The following is a 26,674-nucleotide window of genomic DNA, read 5'->3' as shown; positions in this document are numbered from 1 at the left end:
TGTGTGTGTGTGTGTGTGTGTGTGTTTATTGTCATTTCAGTCCTTTGATTCTTCCTGATCCCATTTGGGGTTTTCTTAGCAAAAATACTGGAGTGTTTACCATTTTCTTCTCCAGCTCTTTTTGCAAATGAAGGAACTGAGACAAACAAGGTGAAGTGACTTGTCCAGGGTCATAATACTAATGTCTGAAGTCAAATATAAACTCAGGTCTTCCTGACTCCAGATCCACTGATCTCTGTACTACATCACCTAATTACCCTATATTTATATACATATGAGTAAAAGTAGTGTTGTATTGTATTATTTATTACCAGTGTTTCTTTGTGAATCCATCCATTTCCTTAGACTCCAACCTCTGAAGGTTAGGTAGTTCCTGAAGAGCCTCAATGAGGAAGGTAATTATTCCCAGACAATTCTTCCCCACCCTCCTCACCCCCCAGTCTGGCTAGGCTAGGACTCTTGCTTTTCATTCACCTCAAAAACAGGAACTTCCCCCCTGCCTCCAGATTCTTTATATCCCAGCTTCTTCTAATCAGATTGATCCAGAGGATTAGTCCTGCCCTTCCCCAGGAGGAGCAGTGAACTCTTGGTTTACCTCCTCATTAAAATATCCATCAATCAGGACTGCCAGGGGCAGTTCAAATGAGGGTACAGTCAGGCCAATCAGAAAGAATAAACATCTGGGTTTAAAAGACTCTGGCCCTCACTCCTGATTGTTTGAGACTCATAGAGACCTGCCAATGACCTACCTTTTATTAACAATCCCCAGCCCATATTAGTAAATGACATCTAGTTCAGAGATTTGCCTCAATCTGCCCTTGGTTAAATTCTAGCCACTACACATACAGGTACATATATATTATAGTCTGTATATATATATATACATATAGATATATATGTGTGTGTGTGTGTGTGTGTGTGTATGTGTATGTGTGTGTGTGTATGTATACACATAGATAAATAGCCTGAGGAAGTCAAAAGCAGAGAGAAAGATTCCCCAAGATCCAAAATATTTATAAGTGCTGTTCTTATTGCAGCCAAATCATAGAAGGACTTAAATGGGAAACTAAGGAGTTGTGTTTATTTTAATTTTATGAGCAATAGGCAAGTGACTGAAAGACTTCAGCAATATGATCAGACCTGTGCTTTAGGCAGCAATGTTCAAGAAGAAAGGAAACTAGGAGCTTCTAGCTGACTTGATGGATAGAGAGCCAGACCTGAAGATGGGAGGGCCTAAACTAAAATCTGGCTTCAGATATTTTCTACCTGTGTGACAGTAGCAAGTCACTTAACCCCCATTGTCTAGTCCTTACCACATTTCTGTCTTGGAACTGATACACGGTATTGATTTTAATATGGAAGGTACGAGTTTAAAAAAAAACAAGAATCAATACTTAGTATTAATTCTAATACCGAAGATAAGGGAAGAAGAAGAGGAAGAGGAAGAAGGAGAAGAAAAAAGAGAAGAAAGAAAAAGAAGAGAGAAAGAGGAAAAGAAGAAGAAAGAAGAAGAAAGGGAAGGAGAAGAAAAAGAAGAAGAAAGAGCTGATATTATTACCACTGATGGGGAGTATCTGGAAGCTAAGAATCCAGAAGTTAGAAAGCTTGAAATTCAGTTGAGAGATAGTGAAGCCCTAAACTAGGATAGGGCAGCCCATATCAACTTTTAGTAGACCCAGCAGCTAGAAAATGCTCATTAATAAATGACATCTAGTTCAGAGATTTGCCTGAATCTGCCCTTTGTTAAATTCTAGCCACTACACATATAGGTACATATATATTATAGTCTGCATATATATATATATATATATACACATATATATGATAAGCAGTTAATATTTCTGCTTAAATGCTGATGTTGATATTCTGAGAAGGGCTCATAGGTATGGTGAACTGAAGGTAGCCTGATCAATAAAGAGAAGCACCATTCTTTGGCAGCATTCCTTTCAACCAATCACAGCAACTCATGTCTGATAGGAGATAAATTCCTTGGAGGCAGGAATTTTTTTTTGTCTTTTTTATCCCAGAACCAAGCATAGTGCTTGACAAATATTGAGTACTTAATAAATGCTTATTCAATGATTGATGTTTGGAGTAGGTCAGCATGAGGCTTTGGGATAGAAAATAATCCTAAAAAATACCCAAACAGCCTATCACAAAGCATGAAAGCTATAATATCCAGTAGCATTCCCTGTGTCTGTAAGCTAAAAAGAAGGCCTGAGTGATAGAATGAAGAGATTTCACATTGAAATTTCATACGATGCAAAAGCAAAAGTAGAGTTTTTAATAGCTTGGAAGAGAAAGAAGTAGTATTCAAAAATACCTAGAAAATTTACAGCCGACCACCAAATATTTTATAGAGAGACTGGAAAATGAATGGATACAGTTGATATTATATCTAAGTTGATTATTGTATCTAGGAAATTGTGGAGAAAAGTTGCAATGTTATTTTAAATAATAGCACTTAAAAACAAAAGGGGATGGGAAAACATACAACACTTAAATGAAAAAATGTATAAAGTAATAAGTATAAAGATATGTTATGTACATGCATGAATATATTATGATATATGAATAGAATCGATCATATAAATATTACCTAGAACACACATGAATAAATTATGATATATTAATATAATAGAATATTAACACACAATAAGAAATGATTAAAGGGACTGCTTCAGAAAAACTTGGGAAGATTTCCATGAATTGATGCTGAATGAAATGAGCAAAACAATATACACGTTGATTGCAATAATGTAAGAGAAAAAATTTTAAAGACTGATCAATGCAATGAGCAATCAGTACTTCTGAAGACTAAAGAGTAATCATGCTTTCCACTTCATAGCTTAAGAGAGATGGCTAAAAGCTAAAGAATGAGATATACTTTTTAAACATAACTGATGTGAGAACTTGTTTTGGTTAGCTATCATTGATACAAAGAACTTTTATTTGAGAGTAGCTAATAGTATGTGATAGTAATTTTAAAAAATAAGAGAAATAAGAGTCAATGGAACATTTTAAACTAACAGAAAAGATCAGAAAGAAGTTCAGAAGGGGAAACAGAAACAAAGCAGTGTCAGAACTATTGTGTTAAATTTAATATTTATTTTTTTAAAAAGCCACAGTCTATAATAGTTTCATGATAACATATACAATCTCCTTTTGTTCTTTTTATAGAGAAATGCTCATGTTTGTTGATAAACATTACATCAATAATTTATAAAATAAAAGCCTCACATAATTCTCCATATATTTGGTTAGACTACACCCAGCTCTCCTTCCCTTTCCCTGACAGGTTTTGTATATAAATAATTAAAATTTCAAATGATTATTTGAAAAATTAGGCACACAATTGAGGATTAGAAAATATAGTTGAAGAGCAAAAACTAGAAAGTCCAAATAACGATTTTAATTATAGCATGTGAAGAAATTTTTATGGAGATGGCTACTAGTTGTTTTTACCACTAAGGAGAGAAGGCATAAAAAATTGTATAATTTAGATTAGATAAGGTAATACAGTAGTATTTCCTGACAATAAAGCTGGTTAAATATAACCAGAATTAAATTTGAGAGATTAATTCTTCCCTCTGCCATTTTAAAGCTGAGATTCAAATGCATATAATAATTTCTCTAGGTAAATTATATGTAGGGAGCATATAGAAGCAAATCTATTAATGCATACCTGATTTATACATGATGCATGCATAAGAACATCTGGTCTTGGCTACCACTGTTCCAGGAGTAGCTACTACTCCAGAAGCTGCCTGGTCCAACCCTATGAAACCTGATCCTTTTTCTCCTTACCTGGAGCAAAGCACAATGCCCTTCTCATCCTTTTGATTCCCCATTCTCATCAGAATTCCATCCTCAGCTTTTGAGAACTAGCTCAAAGAAAATTGCCTTTCTTCAAAGCAAAACTTCCTCTAGTGAAGTTTCTGACTTTGAGTTCCTGACTTAGTGTTTCCATATAGACCACAGAAATCCATTTTTACATGAAAACAATGTTACATAATGAGTAGCTGCTAGTACCATTAGCAATTTAGTTCCTCAAAGCTTTGGGTTTACACTGGCTTTTTGTGGACTGACCTGGAAATCTAACTGGCTTTTGCAACACTGTTTTTAGGAGGAAATACATTTAGCATGCCTAATTGCAAATCTATAAGCAAACCTCAGAAGACAACTCTATTTTTTAAATTGGGGACCACCTTTGTGTTTATCCATTGCAAATGAAGAAACAGAGGCTTAGGAGTTGTGATATTCCAATGGTTACAACTGGAAGGGTCTGCAACCAGGACACTTGGTTACCCACAATCCCCCATCAATAATGCAAAAATGTTTACATTTAATGTGTCAAATGATCAGTTATTAGTCAATATAGTTTGCTGGACACCAAATATATGCAAAATCCTGTGCTAGGTGTTATTCGATTCACAAATATTTTTTGAGCACAAGTTGCTAGTTGACCTAGTGAATGCAAAGATACAGACTTGGTTTCTTGCAACTTAGTTAAACAAAGGCATCATACTCCATGAATAAAACAATCAAAGAATATCTTTACAAAACAAAGCAGAGAGACATTGTGTTAAAACACCGAGAGACTATACCTAACAATAATGGCCCTCCTACTAAATTGCTATTTGACCTTGGAACAAGATACTTAACCTCTCTCAGACTCAATTTTCTCTTCACTAAAACAATAATTACACATAAGTGTGTTATCATTATTATCATCATACAACTCATTTATATAGTGGTTTAAGGTTTAAAGAGATTTCCTCACAATCACCTGGTAAGGTAGGTAGTCCAATCATCATTAACCTCACTTTAAAGATGAGGAAACTGAGGCTCAAAGAGGCTAGTAATTTGCTCATGGTGACTGTTGAATGTGATCATAATGGCTGACACTAAAAGTACTTTAAAGATTTGCAAAGCACTTACTTCACTTGGTTCTGAAAACAATAACTGTAAGGTAGGTACTTCTCACATACTAACTGGCATTTATTTATATTCATACGGCATAGGTTTAGGTTTGGTTCCAGACCACCACAATAAAGAAAGTCACAAATTTTATGGTTTCCCAATGCATAATAAAAGTTATATTTTTTATGTTGTAGTCTATTAAGTATACAATAGTTTTAAAAAGTGTGTCCCTTAATTTAAAAAAATGCTAACTATCATCTGAACCTTCAGTAAGTCTTAATCTCTTGGAGGGTCTTGCTTCCATGTTGATAGCTGCTATGTGAGCTGGGTGGTAGTTGCTGAAGGTTGGGGTAGCTGTGGCAATTTCTTAAAATAAGACAGCAATGAAGTTTGCCACATAGATTGACTTTTCCTTTCAATTAGACACTTTGAGACCATGGTCGGGTTATTAGTTGACCTTATTTCAATATTATTGGTTCTCAGGGAATAGAGAGGCCTAAGAAGAAGTCAAGAAATAGGAACAACAGATTGATGGAACAGACAGAACACACAACATTCATCAATTAAGTCCACCATCTTATATGGGTAGTTTGCGATGCCCCAAAACAATCTCAATAGTTAGATCAAAGATCACTGATCACAGATGACCATACCAGATATAATAATAATTAAAAAGTTTGAAATACGGAATTACCAAAATGTGACACAGAGATAAGATGTGAGCCATGCTGTTGAAAAATGATGCCTAACCAACCAACCTCCCCTCCTGGCAATGTCTGTGAAGCTCAATAAAGTAAAGCACAATAAAGCGAGGTATGTCTGTCTTTGCCTAAGTCATAGCTTGTAAGTGTCAGAGGCAGTATTTCCAACTCAGTTCTCATCTGACTCTGATTAGTCTCTTCCAGCACCAAAACTCTATATTATTCTGGGCCAATTCAAGCTGTTCTGTTGTATTGCCACTAAGTCTAATCTTCAACTCAGTCAGCTGTCTCACAAATGTATGCCAGGGTCATGATAAGAAGGAACCTAGCAAGAAAATATGGATAATTCATGCTTGTCAGCTTTGGGAGGGGAGAAGAAAGAAGAGAGGGAAATAATATGAGTCCTATGACTTTGAAAAACTTATGTGGAAATTTATTAATAAAATAAAAATTTAACAAATAAAAAAGAAAATATGTATAATTCAGGGCAAACAGACTCAAAGCATATTGGTGACTTATTCATCTATCATTATGCATGTCAAGAACAAAAACTGAGTTAGAGGAGAGCTGAGGACAAAAGTCAGGGTTTATTATTTTTTTTATAGGGCCTTTGGGCTACATATTGACTTTGAAAACTACATATTTATGTTATCTATATAACGATAGACTTCCTGGAAGGAACCTGGATTTCTAATGCAATTGTCAAGATTCGAATGAAAATAGCAGTATATAGCTTTTAAGGAATGGTATCAATAAATCCTTAACCTGTTTGTTAGTTTGTTGTCTTAAAGTTACCTGGGTACTGCAAATAGTTTTCTCTACTTCTGTAGAATTACTGCAGAGAACCACTTACTTCTCTGGGTGATTACCTGAAAATGAAATTCAATCATACAGTCTACAACTTTAGTCTGTTAACATGTTCATAATAATTATTTTTCTGAAACACTCTTTGTAAGGTACTGGAATCCCCTGCTAAAAGCCTCACTTAAAAGAACAACAACAAAAAGCTTTAAGAAATTAATTTTCTCTAAGAATTTTGTTGATGAAAAGTATCTTGACAAAAAAAATTACTAAGCAGTTTCAAAACATTAAACAACTTAAAAGAACATGAGCACTGGAAACAAATGAGATCTAATTTTAAAATGCATTCAATTGGGTTTACCTGCTTAGTAAACCAGTTTTTAAAGACAGTGAAAAACTTTCATTTAACCACATGCATAGATAGGAACAATAGTAGAAGGAAACAATGTAAAGGGTAAGGTAGATCCAGTCTCTGAATTTGATCTGGGGGCTGAGGGTTGGGGTTGGGAGTGGGGAGATAGAGATTCTTTTTATGCTAATAATCCAAAGAGGGGAAAGGTTTTGACTACTACTCAGATAGAAGAGAAAGTTTGGTTATCTCTTAGCCAGAATTAAATGTTAGTTGAACCCTCTAGTTAGGGGTGAAAATAGAGTGTAGACTTGTGGAAGAGAAGCCATTGCATAATGCCCCTGATAACAGAACTATTTATAGAACTAATCAATCCACTTACGCAAGGATGTGCTAGGCTTCATTCACCCTACAAGGGCTAAGTTGTTCTCTCTCCAGGCTTCCTTAGTATGAATGGGAAGGCTTTTCTGCTCAATAGCTACACCTCCCTCCACAAGAATGCTTGCTATCTCCAAGGTTGTTTTGTAACCCACAGCAGTTAAAAGGAGCTGTATCAACAGGTTTTCCCTCCTTCCTAACACAGAACTCCTTGTAAAGGCAGACCAGGAATTGACCAAGTTAAACAGTTATCTCAGAAATTCAAAACCAGTTTTGTCTATGGGCTTTTTTTTTTAAATAGGAAATTACATTTTACATTTTTATCAGTTTGGTCTTTTTGAGCCCAGAGTTAGAAGTAGAGCAAAGGACTATTTTCCTGATGGCATTATATATGTAATACGTTTTCCAAAAGCTTGAACATTAACTTCAGAATGCCTGTTAGGACAAGGACAGAGAACTGATTCTTTCCTAGATGTAGCTGCTAATGTTTTTGAGAAGACTAAAAACTTAGATTTAAAAACTCCCTTTTCAAAACAAGTAAAGAAATAATATTGCAAGGACAGTAATAGTTAACACTCACCAAACTTTACTTGTTAACCTTTAAAAGGTCAAAACCAAAAAGCCATTGCAATAGAAAAACAACATACTGCCCCTTCGATTTGTAACAGAAAATTAATTTATCACAAATAAACAAAACAGTAAGTTGAGATGACAATTTGACTTTAAAGGTTCCCTTTTATTTGGGGGCCATTTTCAATTTACTAAACTACAATGACATGGCTCAGTTTTGGAAATAGTCTCAGGTAATTTGGTAGATCATTTCTATTTAAAAACAATTTTTTCAGTCTTCCTTACAGTTTAGGCCTTTAGTATTGTTATAATGGGGATAGCTAGTTGGTGAAATGGATAGAGAGCCAGAACTGGAGTCAGGAAGACCAGAATTCAAATCTGGCCTCAGACATGTATTAGCTGTGTGACCCTAGGCAAGTCCTTGAACTCTTTTGGCCTCAGTCTCCCCATCTGTAAAATGAGTTAGAGAAGGAAATGGCAAACTACTTCAATATCTTTCCCAAGAAAACCCCAAAAGGGGTACATGACTGAAAAACACTGAATAGCAGCAATACTTACTTAGTATCTTTCCTCCAAGGACCAAAAGGCCTTTGATAGTTTATTTCCAAAGACCCTAAGATAGGGGCTAGTGGAAAAAAAATTAGCTAAAAAGCAGTCGCTAATCACTTTCAATCCAAAACAAGCATTTATTAATCTCTTTCTAAATGACAGACACCCTTAAGTGGGGGAGAGAAGGGAAAGAGAAGATACTTATTAAGGACTCATAGTAGAGAAAGAAAGAAACTCGGGAGTACCTCCTGGAAAGGAATGAACATATGGTTGACTTGGACATCATCCTTAAAAAGGAGGTTCTGGGAGATCCAGGAGATCAGAGGAAGAAGCTATAGGGCATTTCTAATATATGAAGTCCATAGGTAAGATTCTTCCTCTAATATTTTAACCAGAGCCATGCTTTCATTCATATAAGCAGTATAGTTTATTAGGAAGAACAATGAATTAGAGGACCTGGCTTCAAATTTGGACTCAAGTACATAATACTTATGTGACCTTAGGGCAATGATGGTGAACCTTTTAGAGATTTCATGCTGTGTACCCTCCCAGAGACCATGTGAGGTGTCCCATCCCCCACTGGGTGCTGGGCATGCTCCGTCCCTCCTCCCCTTACACCACATAGGGAGGGAGGAAGTGCTCCCATTGGGCTGCTGGGTAGAGGGGCAGGTGAAATGAGGAATCTCCTCAGTCTGGGTGGAGAGGGAGAAGGGAGCTGCTCCACCAAAGTCCCTCTATCTTTCTAGTAACAAACTCTGGGGATGGGTGGCAGGGGGGAGGGTGGCTTGAGTACCCACAGAAAGCACTCTGTGTGTCATCTTTGGCACATGTGCCATAGGTTCACCATCACCGCCTCAGGGAAAGCCCCTTTGGCATGGGACATTATACCCCCTATAAAAATAGACTCGAATCCAGGACTTCAATCCCCAGAAGTCCGTGCTCCACTTCCCCAGAATGCTTTGTAATCTCACTGAATTCTCACCTGGGATAAGAACAAAATATTATTTAAAGGTTCTCCACCATAGGTGGGGTCTCTTTTTTTTCTCTTTTTACTTCCGCTTCGGAGTACACGTGGCTCTCCACCTAGCAGGTAAGATGTGAGTGGTCTTGAATAGGCTCTCTGGGCCTAGACATGTGCTTTTCTTACGTGTTTTCTTTATATTTTAAGCTTTAATAAACCTCATAAAAATAATACTCCTTGCAGAGAGAAACTAATTTCTATCTGCCTCAGCTTCCCCAAAATTTTAACTGTTATACCCCCAAATTATAGAAGTGTTTCAGGCCAAACAGTAAGTAGGAAAATTCCTTTGCTTCCTTGCATCCATGTGACTATTAACCCTAAAACATCTGATAACTCAGGATAAGACCCTACCCTCCTTTAGGTTTTGAGATGGACATAGATATACACCTCCAGGCTATGCCTTGATACCTAAGCTATGAGGGTCACCCCCTATGTCTTTAGGCTGACCCCCACTTGTACCTCCTCAAGTCACATATCGCCTGTTGTAAAGAGTATAAAGACCCCAGTAGTGATATCTTCTGGGAGGCAGCTTTCCATCTATGCTGTACTCCTGGCGAGATTCAACATTACCTCCTAAATTAATAAATTTCTCTTTTTATTTTTAAGATAAGTTTTGGAGTCTTGCATTCTTGCAAAAGATACCCTTCCCAAACCCAGGGAGTTCACCTCAAGCCCCCTACAACACCTTGATTTCTTAGGGAGCCCAAATTTCCTCATCTATAAAATGAGGTGTTTGAACCAGATCATCTTTCAGGATCTTGGATTGAAATTTGAAATGGATCTCAGATCCTACATGGGCAGAGCCTCTCATATGTTTTTTTGAATTGCAGTCATTTAAAAAGTTGTTTTTTTTATTTGGGATCCTTATCTAGGATAGTATTTAAAAATCAAAGGGAACTTAATCGATCACTTCCAGTTTACTTATGAAGAAACTGAGTCCACTGAAGTTGAATTACCTACTCAAAATACTAATTATCAAAGCCAGGATTCAGAAGCAAGTCTTTGGACTTCAGATGAACTCCTTTGACAACATCCTAACTCCCTCTGGCCTAGTGTGATATTGAAATCACTTTTAAAGACTGATATATATTAATTTTAGGTCACCAAGGAATTCACTTATGAAATTCCTAAATGAAACACTCAAGTCAGAATGGAGTTTTATGGTAATTTAATTATTAACGGGAGTAAGAAATTATTAGAGGGAGAGAAAGAGGGAGAGAAGGGAAGAGGGAGAGAAGGAAGAGGTTAACTCAACCTCCTGGCAGAGCCAAAGGGAGTTTTAGGCCTTGGAGGGCCAAGGCAAGGAAGGGAGTCAGTCCTTTCACTCACTTGACCTATTTGAAGGAAAGTTGTCTGCGGACCTCCACCCAGCCTGAGCTCCAGAATCGAACTGGCCCCTAGCCCTGTCTACAGAAAGTGAGCGAACTCGAGAAGCTGTTCTCTACCTCACTTCCTGTGCCTCACACGTGCCAATGGTGGCTCAAGCTTGGCTTAGGACAGCCTAGGTAGGCAGTTAGTTATTTCTGATTTGTCACTGACTAGCACATGCCCATGTAGTGTGGGTGTGCACAATTTTGGGTGCTAGACCAAACAAGATGGAGGAAATTCAAAAATCACAGTAGCTATGTGTCAAGAAGCTATAGCTATCTTCACAGGACAATGAGGGATCAGAATAGTCCTTTGGAATTGGATCACTTATTATTATACTTGGTAGCATAGTGCATAAAATAATAGACCTAGGGTCAGGAAAGTTTGAATTTGAATCCCATTTGAGATGCTTTTATTAGCTGTTTGATCTTAGGTGAATTGCTTACTCTGTCTGTTTTGTTTTCCTCATCTGTAAAATGGGAATCGAAATAGTACTTACCAAACTTGTTGGAAGGGAAAAAAAATAAGAGATTTATCTTTGACTCTGATCTAGATTTCAAAAATTGAAGAGGTAATTTGGCAACTAGCCAATTATTCTGATTAATGTAAGTAAATGAGATCATGCTCTGGGAGAATTGGTTAAAGAAAGATTTAGACTGGATTAGAGAGAGGGAGGAGAAGAACATTTCAGTAATCCATTGTATTAAGTCTTATAATATGCAAGACTACTTACTAAGTGTTGGAAAGATAAAATGAAATTGGAAATCATTCCCTGTCAGCACAGAGTTTACACTGGAGTGGGTAAAATATCTATCTCCAAGGAGAAGAGTTATACTTGTTCTGCTTTGCTCCAGAAGAAAGAATTAGGTAGAAGTTGAAGCGGCAGATTTAAACTTTGCATAAAGAAGAAAGAAAGGGGGAAAAAATCTTCCCAAGACTTCCAAATAACTAGATGTGAGGAAAAGGGCAATGAGTTGGCTCTCAAAGTAGTGTTCCTTTCTTTAAGGCAAGGCTAGATAGCTAGCTAGTCAGTCATGTTGCAGGTTGGGGAATCAGTAGTATTCTTTCTCAGGTATGGTTTCAGCCAGATGACTTCTGAAGTTCCTATTAACTGAGATTCTGGAATACTCAGACCAATTAGTCAGTCAATAAATATTTTTAATCACCTACCATTTTCCAGGTATTTGTGCTAGGCATTGGGGATACAAAGGAAATCACGAGGGATCAGGAAAGGTTTCTTGTAGAAGCTGAGATATTAGCAAAGTCCTGAAGAAAGCCAGGGAAATTAGGAGGGATGAGATGAGAATTCCAGGCATAAGGGACAGACAGTGAAAATTTGGGGGGTTCAGGGATGGTGTGTTATGTGCCAAAAATAGCAAGGAGTCCCATGTCATTGGATCATAGAATATGTGGTGTCAATAAGGTATAAAGTCAGGAAAGTTTAAGGAAGGGGGTGGTGGTGGGATGTGGGGTATGCTATACAAAGGGCTTTTAATGACGTAGGATTTTATATTTGATCCTGGTGGTGACAAAGAGCTGATGGAGTTTAATGAATGGAGGTGAGAGGAATGGCATGATAAAATTTTGGGAAGATCACTTGGACAATTGAATGGACAATAGACTGGAGTGGGAAGAGACTTATGACAAGAAGTTAATAAACATGCTATTGCAATAGAGATGAGGGTCTGTGCCAGGCTAGTGTTAGTGTAAGAGGAGAGAAGGAGGTATATAGGAGAGTTATTATAAGGTAAAACTGTATATGTTGAGTTTAAGCTGTCAAAGGGCCAAAAATTCTACTTTGGAGCCTGAGTTATTACTGCATTAGAGAAAGGCAAATCATGATTACAAGTGTCATTGGCAATTATAAAACAAAACCCCTTTACCTTTGGAATTAAAGGGAGATAGAGCAGGGAGGAGATGAAGAAAGGGGAAATGGGAGAACATTAAATTGTAAGAGGATTTGGAGGCAATACTCTGAAAACAAAGTAAGATTTATTCTTCCTGCCAGTTTTCCTCATTCTATATAGACTATATATTCTATTCTATATATTCTATAGACTCTTGTAACTTTTCTTGAGTCTTTTGAAAATGTTTTTTCTGGAAAACACTCAATCACTAAAACTGTGCAACAAACTTGGCATAGCAATTTAAATTTAGCATTGCCTTTTCCCTACTTCTTAAAGTGACAGGTGAAAAAACATTCTGGATTCACAGTTAAAAATCTGTTGTTCAGTTTTCAGTAGTGGAGGAAAAGAATTCTTTTTGATGCAGATCATTAAGGTTCCTGGAAAGGGAGTTGGAGAAAAATCAATATCTGTCCTTTTTCACATTTTTGAACTGACTGGGATATCCCCTCTCTTCATTTCTGCCCTTGGAACCCAGTTCCCTTCAGGACTGAGCTCAAGTACTGTCTCCTTCAAATGACCTTTCCTGATTTCCCTCAGGTTAATTCCCACCATCCCTTCCTTCCAAATCCCTAGGCATTTGTTTTGTGAATCTCCTCTTAGAGTGACTACATAATAATGTAAGCTCTCAGTCAACAGTGATACTATCATTTTTGTACTTGTTATCCCTAGCTTGTAGCACAGTGCATGGCACCCAGTAGATACCTAGAAAATCCTCCTTATAATTAATACATAATTATAATAATTCCAAACTAAGATTATCAGATGGTTTGAAAATTTTGTAATTATCCTGTATTTGGGATCTGAAGTATCATTATTATTTGTTTCCCCAAACTTCTTATATTGGGGACAAGTAGGTGAAGCTTTGGGTCTCTCCAGTCTTCAGAATTCTGTTGGGCCAAGGGTATATAACATTGTGTTTCTGGCCCTTATTCCCAAAACAAAAAATATAGCATTCCAATATTTGACATAGCCAATAGTCCAAAAAAAAATGTTGGAATGTTAGTCAGGTCTGAGGATAGAGATGTGGTTCAAGAAATGTATTAACTAATAAACTGGTAATTGATTATAGAAGTTGACTTGAGGCTCCCTGGACAATATCAAGAAACCCAGTAGAGATAGAGGCAGCTAAATAGCCTAGTAGACAGTATTAGACCTTGTACTTGAATTTTAATCTCTCCTCAGATAGCTAAGTGATGTTGGCCAAGGCACTTAACTTCTTTGAGTCTCAGTTTCCTCAACTGTAAAATGTGCATAATAGTGCCTGCCTCACAGAGTTATGAAATTTAGATTGAGATGATATAGACATTAAAAATAATATTAAAACAACATGAAAATGTTACCTATTATGTTACTCAAGAGTTAAAACTTTTTTCATGTATTAAATTATATCAGTTGATTCAAGCCTGCTTCTTTTCCTTTGATCCTCTACACATAAAGAAAAACTGACTTACACTCTTTTTTCAAAATCGCTTTATTTGTACCTAAAGATCATTAATAAATTATTCTTGAGTTTTCTCTCCAGGCATTATGCTGATGAAATTTGACCTCTATCATATGTTATTCCTCTGAAAAATTTTCAGTTCTCTCACATAATTTCCAAAATGTTGAGATTGTAACTAGTCAAACTCATCTAATAAAGGTCTGACCAATGTTGAGTATTCTGACAGGACTTCTTGGCACTCTTCTATCATAATCATATTCCTTTTAATGCAGCCAGGCATCAGGTTTGTGTTTTAAATAATTGGCACTACACTAGTGACTCACCACCATGTCAGTATTCATGACCTAAGTTTGAAGGATTTGGAAGTCCTACAAGAAAGTAAGCAAAGTTAAGATTGTAATACTGAATTGAACCAGTAATACCAAACTGTAGGATTTTGGGTTAAAAACAAAATGAAACAAAACAACTTCATAGTTGCTAAACTCACTTTTCAAGAATGACTAGAAATTTTTCTTGTAGTTTTATTTTTAGTTTAAGCTTTTAATCAGGTTTATTTCTAAAACCTTACTCTTCATTTTTTAGATAATGTCTGGCATTGATTCAATAATAGTCTATTCACTTTCAACTGAAGTAAAAATGTGTTATTGAAAGAACTGGTGGGGCCTAGGCATCATTGTCATTGTTGTTGATAATTAAAATTCAAATCCAGAATTCTGAGAAGGTATGCTTTGTTATTCAGTAAGATTGTATAGTTCATCAGTTATAGGGTCATTTTTTTGTTTGTTTCCAAAAAACCCCTAAGATAACCTATGATAAAGATTAAATTGTTTCAAATACAGCTCCCATTTCAAAAGAGAATTCTTTCATCAGATACTATTTAATATCTTTTAGGTATCTCTTGGTACAGCTCCAGCTCACAAAGTTACTGGGGTTAGGAAAAACAGGACTTTTAATTTATAGCTATCTAGCTTTCTTGGTATAATAAACCCATTCTTGAATAATCATTTAATTTATAGACAGGATAAACAGATTTGCCTTGATTATTATCTGGGTTGGGTTCCTTACTGAACTTAAGAGAAATTCTGCCTTATCAGCCAATAATCTTGTTTTCTTAGTTGGATAAATGCAGGATATTGTCAGCCATGTTTCCCTCATTTTCTGTGATTAAAATTTACTTTTTAAAAAACCATTTCTAGAAACCTAGCTTTTTCTTTTTGACACAAAAGTGACCTGCAGAGATTCACAACCATGCCTTTTTCTCATAATTGCAAACTACACTTTGATGGGTTTTGTTTTGCAGTTTCTCTCAATACTTAAAGGCATTAAAAAAATTAACCCCTTCCCTTTTAAATGAAATTGTCTATGGGTGGTTTCATTTCTTGCTATAATTATTCTTTATGAGAACATTGTCCGACACATCCTTGTGCTTTCTGTCTCAGAAGGTGAACAGGATGAGTCACCAGAGATGGTACTTTGATTTCTCTGTACATGTACATTACTCTTCATATTTGTACAAATAGACTGCACAGTAAAATCCAGGTGAACAGGCACAGAGTATTTATTTCACTCCCAAATATGTGCTCAGATTAAGCATAGGCACTAACATAAATCAAACGACCTTGGACAAGTCCCCTGAAATTCCCTTTGTCTCATTTTCCTCATCTGCTTAGCTTTTATCTTTGTATTCCCAGTACCTAGTAGAGCACCTGGTTCAAAGAAGGTGCTTAATGCTTTCTGATTGATGAATTGGGGAAAGGAGCAATTTGGACTTAATTGATTCCTGAGGTTCTGTCCAGCTTTAGCACTGTGATCTTGTGCTTTTTTTTTTTTTTTAATCAAAGTTCCCTTTTAATTCTGCCTATTTAGACAAGTTCTCTCTCCACTGTTCAGGATCTTGCGTGAATCTATTCATATTTATAATTCTGCATCCTGCATCCTTTTTTTGGGTTATTTTTCACACCATTCACACATATCCCCCATTCCAGATATTTTTTACCTGGTTTCCTTATGTGTTTCCAACACAGTAGAGTACAGCTATAAAATTCTTCCTTTCCCCTAGTACATTTTCTCCTCTTTTCACAGCCTTTTTCTTTTATCTCCCTTTCTTATATGCAGAACATTTGAACAGAAAGATGGTGATGTCAATCAACTACTTATTTAGCGCCCAATGTAGGAGTCACTGAAGTCTTAAACTAATTGGAATTAATTCCCACACCCCACCGTCCCCCTCCCAATTATTTTAACCATCCTGAAAAGGGAATTTTCACTGTTAACCAACTTTTTAATTCACCAAGTACATCACAAGGAATCAATAAATAAGAAGGAACTTACCTTTATTAGAAAAGTAGCCCACCTAGATAGATTGTGTCTTCTTCTTCCCTATCCAATTTAATTTAACCAGTAGCATTTATAGAGAGCATACAGTACACCAGAACCCTGCTGGGGGCTAAGGGGCACACAAAGGAAGGGTAAGGAAATGTTCCTCCCTCTACATTTACATTCATTCAGTTTGGCTCTACAGTTACAATCAGCTGGCACTTTTCGACTCCTAATACCCATCTCAGGATTTATACTGGTTCCCAAGAAGGGTCCCCACAACTTTCTGTATTGTTTTGTCTGGCCCAGGGCCTAATGTAAGAACTATTTTTTCCTGTTGAGGTCCTCCCTGCCCCCTTGGGGATTGTTTTGTAATCTTTAACTAAAAACACACACACACACACTAAAATATAAATAATGATATTGATAGTTAGCATTTTTATATAATGTTTTAAGGTTTACAAATGAAAGTACTTCCTATACTTATTCATTATTTTTCAAAACTATTTTAAGTGATGCTTGCATTTTTATACATGCACCCAAAAGTTTAGCAAAGTTGTCATTATTTTAATTGAATAAGTCTATTTAAAAATATAGCAAGCCTTGTGCCATTGGATCTGGTACTTTTAGTACACTATGACTGCTGTAAGTTGGAGATCCTCCAAGCATACTCCAGCTCCCCTTCTGTCCCTCTATCTCTGCCCACCCCTATTCCCCCCTACAACAGGGTTGAAATTGCACTCCTTTCATGTGACCTCTTTCAAAACTCACAAGGTCCTTTTCAAAACTGATGGCCAAGATTATGGTCTTTTCCCCCTGGAATAGTAGTTTGTGTGCAGGTTTTCTACCTGATGGGCAGGAGGCCAAACAGTCCATTTCATGTTAGAAGAGCAAGAAAGCCTAGCTTAGAGGCTTAGTTTTAGAAAAATTTGTGTCTCATTTTTATCTTGCTTCCAATCCATATTCTCTGACCCCCTACTCTCCTTCCTTTTTTTTTTTTAAGCTGTTTGAATTAGAAGCGGCTATTGCTTGGAAAACTTTCCAGAAACTGAGGTTCTGGACCTTCTAGAACTGAGCAGCAGACTTTCTAACTGGGTCTTTAGACCCCTTTCTGCTTATCCTGGAAGTATCTGCCTCTTTTCTTCCTGTGTGAAATATACTTGTTGGTTAAGTTATGGCTTTCCAACTTTGGTTTGCCTCTGGGAACCAGCCCTCAACTTTGGGAGCCAATCCTTGAGTTTGGAAGCCAGGGACATTTTTCTGCTTTTAAGAAAAGTGTTGGGGGGGGAGCAAAATTGTGTTGTTTAAAGTCCTTCAGAACCTAGCCCCTTCCTATCTAGTGCCATTGACCTCTTTGTTCCTTGAACAAGACATGCCATCTGTCCAGAAGGAAAGGAAGGGATGGTAATGGGGGACAAGGGAAAATGGGAAGGGGGGAGGCAGAGAAAGGTAATATATTGGCATATTTCAAAAGAGGATGTAAACAAAATAAAAGAGGCTCTATTTCATGTGACAAGAAAACACTCTTTTGTACTTGACCAGAATCAGCCTCTCTCTTTTTTCTCCCCTCCCCAAGAAGCATCAAAAGATTAAGAAATTTAGCCTGGAGCAGACAGTGGAAAATATGGGGAGGCCCACCCATGCCCATTGGTTTCTACTTTCCAAGTCTTCTCCAAGTTTAGACAATGATGAAACTTTCAAGAGTAGGATCAACAAAATTCACATTTGCTCTAGATGCAAGAAATCCAGATCACAATGAAAATACTACAGAATCTGTCCAGCACCAAGTTAAATAAATTCTATCAGTGGTCAATGGATTAGAAACTCAGTAACTTGAGTTTCAGTTGCAGATTGATTTCTAATCTATCCTGCAATTATTTGGTGAAATGACTTTCAGAAATGTCATTGAATTTTAGAGCTGAAGGGACCTTAGGGATCATTTAATCTAACTCTATCCTTCTCCTATTTTACAGATGTGAATTTTAAAAGTCTCCATCTTGGTCTAGCACCCAAAAATTGTGCACACCCACACTACACGGGCATGTGCTAGTCAATGACAAATCAGAAATAACTAACTGCCCACCTGGGCTGTCCTAAGCTAAGCTAGAGCCAACCATTGGCACTTGTGAGACACAGGAAGTGAGGTAAGGAACAGCCTCTGGAATTCGTTCACTTCCTGTGGAGAGAGCTAGATGGGAGTGGGTGTTAGGAGCTTGGACAGGGAGGACGCCCGCAGACAGCTTTCCTTCAGATCGGTCACGTGAGTTAAGGACTGATTCTTTCCACCTTGGCCCTTTGGGCCTAAAACTCCCTCTGCCTTGGTCAGAGGTTGAGTAGCCCCTTTCCCTTTTCTCTTCTCTCCTTCTCTCCCTTTCCTTTCCCTACTCCCATTGTGATTAAACCTCCATAAACTCCATTCTGACTTGAGTGTTTCATTTTAGGAATTTCATAAGTAAATTCCTTGGCGGCCATTGTTCAATATTATATTATAACAATCCCAAAAGCCTAAATTTTCCCCATTACACAGATGAGGAAACTAAGGCTCAAGAGTTCAAATTGACAATTCAATAAGCATTTATCAAGCATCCATTATGTGTCAGACACTACTAAGTGTCAGGGATGAAAAAAAAAAGGCAAAAGACAGTCCCTATCCTCACAGGGCTCATAATAACTAGGGGAGGGGGAAGGAGGAGGGAAATAATAAGCAAACAATCAAGCTATATGTAGGATAAATAGGCAATACATATGAGAGGGGAGGTACTAGAATTCTAGGAATTGGAGAAGATTTCTTGAAGGTGATAGGATTTCAGCTGGGACTTAAAAGAAGTCAGGGAAGCCCGAGAGGGGGAAATGAGGAGGAAGAACTTCTAGTCATAGGGGGCAGCCAGAGGAAAAAGCCTGCAGTAGAGAGATGGCATGTCTATAGAACAATAAGGAGGCCAATGTTACGGAAGAGACTAGGTTCTGAAGGACTTTAAACACCAAAAGAAAATTTTTATTTGATCCTGAAGGCAAAAGGGAACTACTGGAATTTATTGAATAGAGAGGTGACATGGTTGGACCTGTACTTTAGGAAAATCATTTTGACAGTTGAATGGAGGATAATAGATTGAAGTGGGGAGAGACTTGAGGCAGGCAGACACATCCACTAGCATCTGTTGGAATAGTTCAGGTGAGAGGTAATGCGGGTTTGCACCAGAGTGGTGGTGGTGTCAGAGGAGAGAAGGTGGTATATTCCAGAGATGTTGCAGAGGTGAAAAAACAGGCCTCAGTAACAGATTGGCTTTGGGGGTAGGGAGACAATGAAAAGAAAGTGAGAAGCTGAGGATGACAGCCTGAGGGACTAGAAGGATGGTGTTGCTCTTTGTAGTTATGGGGAAGGTGGGAGATAAGGAGTGTTTGGAGGGAAAGATGATGACTGATTTTGGAAATACTGAGTTTAAGATATCATCTGGTCATTCAGTTTGAGATGTCTGAAATATTGGAGGAGATGTAAGATCGATAGAGAAATTAAAGCAGATAGAGAGGGAGATTTGAGAATCGTAAGCACAAGACTAATAGAGATCATAATATTAGGGGAGAAGGAAGGAGGAGGGAGATACTAAGCAAACAATCAGGCTATAGATAGGATAAATAGGAAATATGCACCAGAGGGGAGGTACTAGAATTCTAGGAATTGGAGATTTCTTGAAGGTGATAGGATTTTAGCTGGGATTTGAGAGAAGTCAGGAAAGCCTGAAGGGGGAGATGAGGAGGAAGAACATTCCAGTCTTAGGAGGCAGCCAGAGGAAAAAGCCTGCAGTGGAGAGATGGCATTCAAGTAAGAAAAGACTAAGCTATGCTTTAGAATATCCCACTTTACAAGCACTGTCTATGTTGTCTACACTCAATAAACATAACTACAAAAATATTTTCATTTTTTATGGTTTTAGTGACTTAAAATATAACTTATCAGGTGTTTTATTTATTTATTTTTTTAAAACCCCTACCTGCCATCTTGGAGTCAATACTGTGTTTTGGCTCCAAGGCAGAAGAGTGGTAAGGGCTAGGCAATGGGGGTTAAGTGACTTGCCCAGAGTCACACAGCTGGGAAGTGTCTGAGGCCAAATTTGAACCTAGGACCTCCCATCTCTAGGCCTGACTTTCAATCCACTGAGCTACCCAGCTGCCCCTTATCAGGTGTTTTTTACCTAACATTGGTGAATTTTGGTTCAGGACACTGTCAAATCTGGTTTACCTATCCAGATATTAACAAATTTTCAGTTCGCAAACAGATCTATAGCACCCACCTAGAAATTTTATGTGTAGAGAAATAGGAAGGTGAATTGAGAAAATATTTAGGTAACTAGGTGTCTCAGTGGATAGAGTACTTGGTCTGCATGGGGAAGATCTGAGTTCAAATTTGGCCTCAGATACTTGCTAGCTTTGTGATCCTAGGCAAGTCATTTAATCTCTGTTTGCCTTAATATACTAGAGAAGGAAATGGCAAACCATTCCAGTATCTTTGCCAAGAAGACCCCATGGACAATATGATCCATGAGGTCTTAAAGAATTGAACATTACTGAACAACAACTATTTTAGCGCAATCTCTTTGCCCTATCTTAAAAAAAAAAATCTAAGGTCAATATTAGTTGTATGAATACAAGTAATAAAAAAACAAAACAAAACTCAGTGACCCAAATCTCTTAAATCATGTATGAACAACTTCAACATAATTTAAGTGCTAAGATTTTCTCAAACAATTCCTTATTGCTTGTTTTCATAAGAACTGAGAGAAATTTATGTGCTTTTAAGGAGTTATCTGGCTTACATAAATGTATCTTTGAGTGATTTAAAAAATTCACTTCAAAGCAACTGTCATTATTAATATTTTACCTCTTTGTAGTGTAGACCCTATTATATATCTAGGTCTGGGTTTTGTTTTGTTTTTCCCTTTGAGTATATCTTCATGATGCCTAATACTATGAAGAAGTTATAGAATCATCTGGATGTTTTACTTACATGAGACATTTTCAAACAATCATGTGATTAGTCAATTTGTCTCAATTTTTCCACATGTAAATTAAGAAAGCATAAAATAAAAACTACCAGTTATAAAAAAGAGAAATATTGATAATGGATCTGTTGTATGTATGAATAGAACCATATGGTTATTTTCTAAAGTAGAACTGCTAAAAATCTATCACTTGGGGTTAATATGAAGACTAGCTATCAGGTTCTTTTTTAATTCATGAATACTAGAGATGTGTGTACTTAATGATTTAATTTTGAAATCTCCCATTTGTGTTCACAGTTTTTACAAAAAAAGTTTCAATTTTTTAGGAAAAGGCTCTCAGCATTATTATTGTTCACTCAATGACTCTTTGTAGCCCCATTTAGGGTTTTCTTGGAAAGGATGCTGGAGTGGTTTGCCATTTCCTTCTCCTTTTATATATGAGGAAGCTGAAGCAAAGAAATTAAGTGGTTTGCCCAAGTTCACACAGCTGATTAGTGTCTGAGGCCAGTTTTAAACTCAGGTTCTTTTGACTCCAGGCCTGGTTCTCTAGCCACTGCACCACCTAGTTGCTCCCTTTTTAACCTATGTAATGTTATCCCTCATCTTTGTATCCCATAGGGAACCTAGCCTTGGTAAGTACCTTGAATTGAATAATTTTTTATAAGAATAAATAAGTATAATTTAGCTAGGTTGACAAATTATGGCCCATAGACCAGATCCAGTGCCTGTTTCTCTATGGTCCCTCAAATGGAATATATGTTTTACACTTTAAAATATAATAAAACTTTATTTTAGACTGTAAAAACATTTTTACATAGTTTGTCAAACTCTGTACTAAATGGCTAAAGGTCAGTCCTAGAGCATTTTACAAATGTGAGGTGCTATCTGAATCCTAAATAACCACTCTATTGTGCTCAGGTTGCTAATGGCCTAGGGTAGATGTGATAGTAAATGATTTTGGAAAACATTTTGAAAATTGAAGGAATGAAGGAAATAAAAGGCTCTGCCTAATAGTTTGAAATAAGTGGTTGGTGCTGCCTGTTTTTTTTAACCTGAGGCTTTCTCAAACTAGTAGGGCACAGGCCCAATGCATCAACACAGTTCCAAAACCTGAGGGCAAAGAGTGTTGCCATTTTCAGGAGCTATTAAAACAGAAAAGGAGAAAAGAAGAAAAGAAAACAACAATCCCACACACACACACAGCCTTACATGCATACTCCAGTTAAATCCTAAAGTGGAAAAAGTAGCTCCTTAACTTTCAAGATTGAACCATGCTTCATTGCTGAGCTATGCAACATGATCTCAGAGTCTATCCTTGAAACTAAGAAGCAGCTTGCACTTGGCACAGAGATATGGTCACCATGCAGTAGATAGTTCTGCTGGCAATTGAGAAAACAGGATCCTTCAATTTAGGAAACAACACAAGGTAATAAAGGCAGAGAACTGGAAACTGTCTACCCACTCTGACTCAAAGGCCAAAATTGCAGTGGGAGCATAATGTCTAAGAGCTAAACCTATTTAGGAATATTGCAAATGTCATCTTGAATTGTTTCTTGGTCATTCGAACAGGCATGACAAGGAAGGAAAGAAATAAACATTTATTAAGTGCCCACTATATAGTATATTAAGTATATAGTCTTAGCCAGTAACAGAAGGGACAGTCTGACATTCTTAAATCCTCTTAAACCATTCTTTTATTATCAAATACCTGGTATCGGTATTTGATATCGGGCAACATTAATAATAATAATATTCATCAGCACTTACAACACATCAGATACTTCTAAGCATATTACAATGATTATCCCATTTGATCCTAACAACCCTGGGAGATAGGTGCTATTATTATCTCTATTTTATAGATGAAGAAACTGAGGCAAAAAGAATCACATAGCTAATAAGGATCTGAGGTCATATTTGAATTCTTGTCTTTTTGACTCCAGGCCTGCCAATATATCTACTGAATTAAGGGGGAAAAAATCCCTGTTTTCTCTAGGAAGGAGCCAGTGATGAAGATAGCACATTAAGGATTTCCCCAAAGGTTTATTCCAATGCCTCTGGCTGGGTTGGAGGTGCCCCATGAGTCTCAAAGTAAAGCATAAAATTTTGTCAGTGTCTAATGATGGTTTTGATTATTGTTTCAGTAATGGAATATGTGTGGTCCAAAGACTAGCCAAGCTAAATTTGGAGAGGGACATTGCCTGGTTGACCCATGGTGACATATTTTTTTTAACAACAACATTTCTTGAAAACCTACTAATTTGTTGAATTGTGGAAATATCCTCCTCCATCTTGCTAGATAAAAAAAAAAGCTTATGGAAAGTTCAAATCCTCTTGAGTTAGGGCCTAAGGAACTTCTGAAAGTCCCCTTTTTTTTCTACCAGCAGGGAACTTGAATATGAACAAGTACCAGTTCCCCAGGATCCCTTTCCACTTCCCCATATTCCCCTCTCCTCCCTAATATGAATCAGCACCAGTCTCCAAACCATGACCTGCCCATTAGGTCCAGGCTCCATTTTCTATTTCTCCTGCTTACTCTGGTTTGACCCAGATTAAGGACCCTATGAAAATTCACCAGTATTTACTAATCTGGGAGCTTCCACCTTTGTTTTCAGCAGACCTGACCTATGTTTGTCCTCTTTGACCCCACTTTATTGTATTTCTCCTCAGTAAAAGTGACTTGCTCTGTTTTTTCCCTGCTGCCTCTGTCTTGTGCTCCAGACTTCCTTGGGCTGCATTTTGAAATTCCAACCCTCAATTCAAACTTCAGTGACAGTTAGTGGCTATTTGTTCTGGTGGAGGGAGTATTTACAAAATCAAGCATTTCACCATAGAAATTGTTATAAAGGGGTATTAGATATCAGCATCTAACTGAACTAGAGTACTGAGACTGGAGGAACAATGACACTACAGAACACAACTATGTTTTGTAGCATCATTTCTATGGTAAAAAGAGGTAAATTTCAACCTAAGATTCCTTGAGTAGATTTCCTCCTACCTCATCATTAGGAGTGGAAAGTCTCTTGCACTTCTTATCCTATGCTCATTAAAAACAATGGTTCTGATGGTTCCTTGACGATTATTTCCTGATTCCTGTAACCCACCTCCTCATTCCCTAGCAACCATTTGCTACCAAAGGTCCCCATTCCCACAGGAAGAACTCTTGCGGCAACACCTAATTATTGACCACTGGTGCCTTTTGTAGTAGCTTTGGCTCCAAAAGTGGTACCTAAAGGGACAGCTTCCATGGGCCATTCAAGACCATATGTATTAAACTAGTTAAAATAGAAAGTTATGGCTTCCCTATGCTGTAGGACCAGGTGAAATCTAGAACCCCAGAGATTCAGCCTTCTCTTGCCTACCCACTGTAGCCTCTTCTGTAGGCCTTTGAGATAGATAGATAGCAACAACCCATATTTTCTTCTTGAATGATTGTAGTTATATACATAGTCAAAGAAGAGTTCCAAACCTGGGGACAGCCCAAATGCTTTGAGGATCACTTATGTGATAGACTCCAGGTATGTCTTTGGGGAAACTTGGCTCAGTGTAGTAAGACCCTTCCATAAATAGGATCTTATTCTCATAGTGAAACCTAATGGATCAGATCTTTATGATATTTAATGATCCCAAACCAATTTTGGTAACTTAAAAAAAAGTGATGGCCTCCTTCTGTGAAAACATTCTGTTTCATATGGCTGTATGAAAGCCAGCGGATGACTGCTGACCTGCTCATTTGAACTGACTGCATTGGAATTATATCCATTAAAATAGACAGAACTCAGCAGAAGAGGAAATGAAGAAAGAATTCAAAGGAACTTTAATAGTTATGAAAGTGTATCCCTGATGAAGTCTCCTGAAGCTAAACTGAAGTGTCTAATAGAATTTGGCTTACATAAAAGTGAATTCTTGCATTTTATCCAGTTTTGTTTGAGTAAAAGGCAAAGCCATATAGTTTCATTAAGAGTGAAACATAATAATAGATTGAGTCATTCCAGTAATTGAAGTGTTTGTTTTATTATACTTTTTGGCAATATAATATGTTATAAAAGTATTTTGCAATTGTCCTGATTATCATAAAATGAATATTATAACCATCCTCACTTTTGAAATAAAAATTTAACAAAAATACTGCCTCCCTACCCTCCAACATAATAAGAACTCACATTTATATAGGATTTTCAGGTTTACAAAAACTATTGTATATATGTGTATGTGGTGTGTGTGTATGTGTGCTGGAATTGATCATTATGTTTTTGAGATAAGTGCTTTTATTACATATTTTAGAGAAGGAGAATCTGAAGCTGAGAGAGACTTAACAACTTGTTCAGAGCTGGAAATATCTGAGGCAGGATTCCAATTCAGGTCTTAGTGATTCCAAATCCAGTACAGTTTCTATCCATGCTTCCAAAGTGTTTCTCCATGTCAGAAAGTGAGTTAGAAAGAGAAGATCTGGCATCAAATTATTTAAATCAAGTCTTAGAAAGGAGTTTCAAAGCTTTCAAAAATATTAAAAGAATTAAAAACTTTTAAAAGAAATTATATGATAAATATCTTTGTTTATCTAGTTCAGTTATATTTAGGATCTAGAGTTTTGTTAGAATCAATTTTATAATAGATGATGTCTAGACTTCAGATCAGACATGCCATGTGTCCCTGTGGCTCAATTATTATACAGCTCTAGTGACTGTCCTGTGAGAGAAAAAAAACAACCTATTTTATAGAGTGACTCTAAATGTTCATTAAGTAAGAGCTAGATTACATAATGAATAAATGGATAGTTTATTTATTCATAATATCATTTATTCATGAACAAGTCACTCATTTATAATAGAAGTTCAGTTTTTTTCCCCTCTGTCGAGATTTTTTGTAAAAGGTTTGAGTAGACCTGCCTTAAAAGAGATTTCTGGCTCTTCCTGTACAAGATCATGGGACAGACTTCACATGCACATGATCATTCTCTAAAAATTTAATTCCTTCTTCCACAAAGCATCTGAGTTACATAGCTTTCTACAAAGAGAACTTGATTCTAAAAGGCACTTTTGAAAATCTTACATTGTTTATGCCAGAAGAAAGATCAATCCTTATGTCCTATAGCTCAAAAAGACTGTGGCAAGAGTAATTTCACAGAATGAAAATTTTTCATGATGGACCTTGGCTGAAGGAAGATTTGGGGCAACAAAGTTACTCAACTCTTCTTCCTCCTCCCACCCTTCCTATCCCATCATCCTTTCCCAAGAAAAGATAGTCTTAGTTGCAATTAATTAACCACCAGGTATTTATTAAGCACTTACTATGTACCAAGTACTATGTTAGGAGCTGAGTATTCATACACTCATATTCAATAATAAAACAA

General features: G+C 36.9%; 1 protein-coding gene across 3 annotated transcripts in view; it reads right to left on the bottom strand.

The window, feature by feature from the left end:
- SLC39A10 (solute carrier family 39 member 10) overlaps positions 1-26,674 on the bottom strand; it is a 146,115-nt gene that overhangs the window by 90,338 nt on the left and 29,103 nt on the right. The window contains exon 1 of one of the 3 annotated variants that reach the window (XM_007494539.3): positions 7,157-7,276. The exons of 1 other annotated variant lie outside the window; for it this stretch is intronic. In XM_007494539.3, the coding sequence (XP_007494601.1) occupies positions 7,157-7,178 (22 nt within the window). In that variant the 5' untranslated portion in view covers positions 7,179-7,276. Of the gene's footprint in view, positions 1-6,419; positions 6,444-7,156; positions 7,277-26,674 lie in introns of those variants that run through there. One more of the 3 variants, XM_007494541.3, reaches the window with a different exon arrangement.

Source organism: Monodelphis domestica, chromosome 4 (assembly GCF_027887165.1).
Source record: "Monodelphis domestica isolate mMonDom1 chromosome 4, mMonDom1.pri, whole genome shotgun sequence".
NCBI lineage: Eukaryota > Metazoa > Chordata > Mammalia > Didelphimorphia > Didelphidae > Monodelphis > Monodelphis domestica.
Note: the sequence above shows the minus strand (reverse complement) of the source record. Positions and strands in the feature narration are given on the sequence as shown.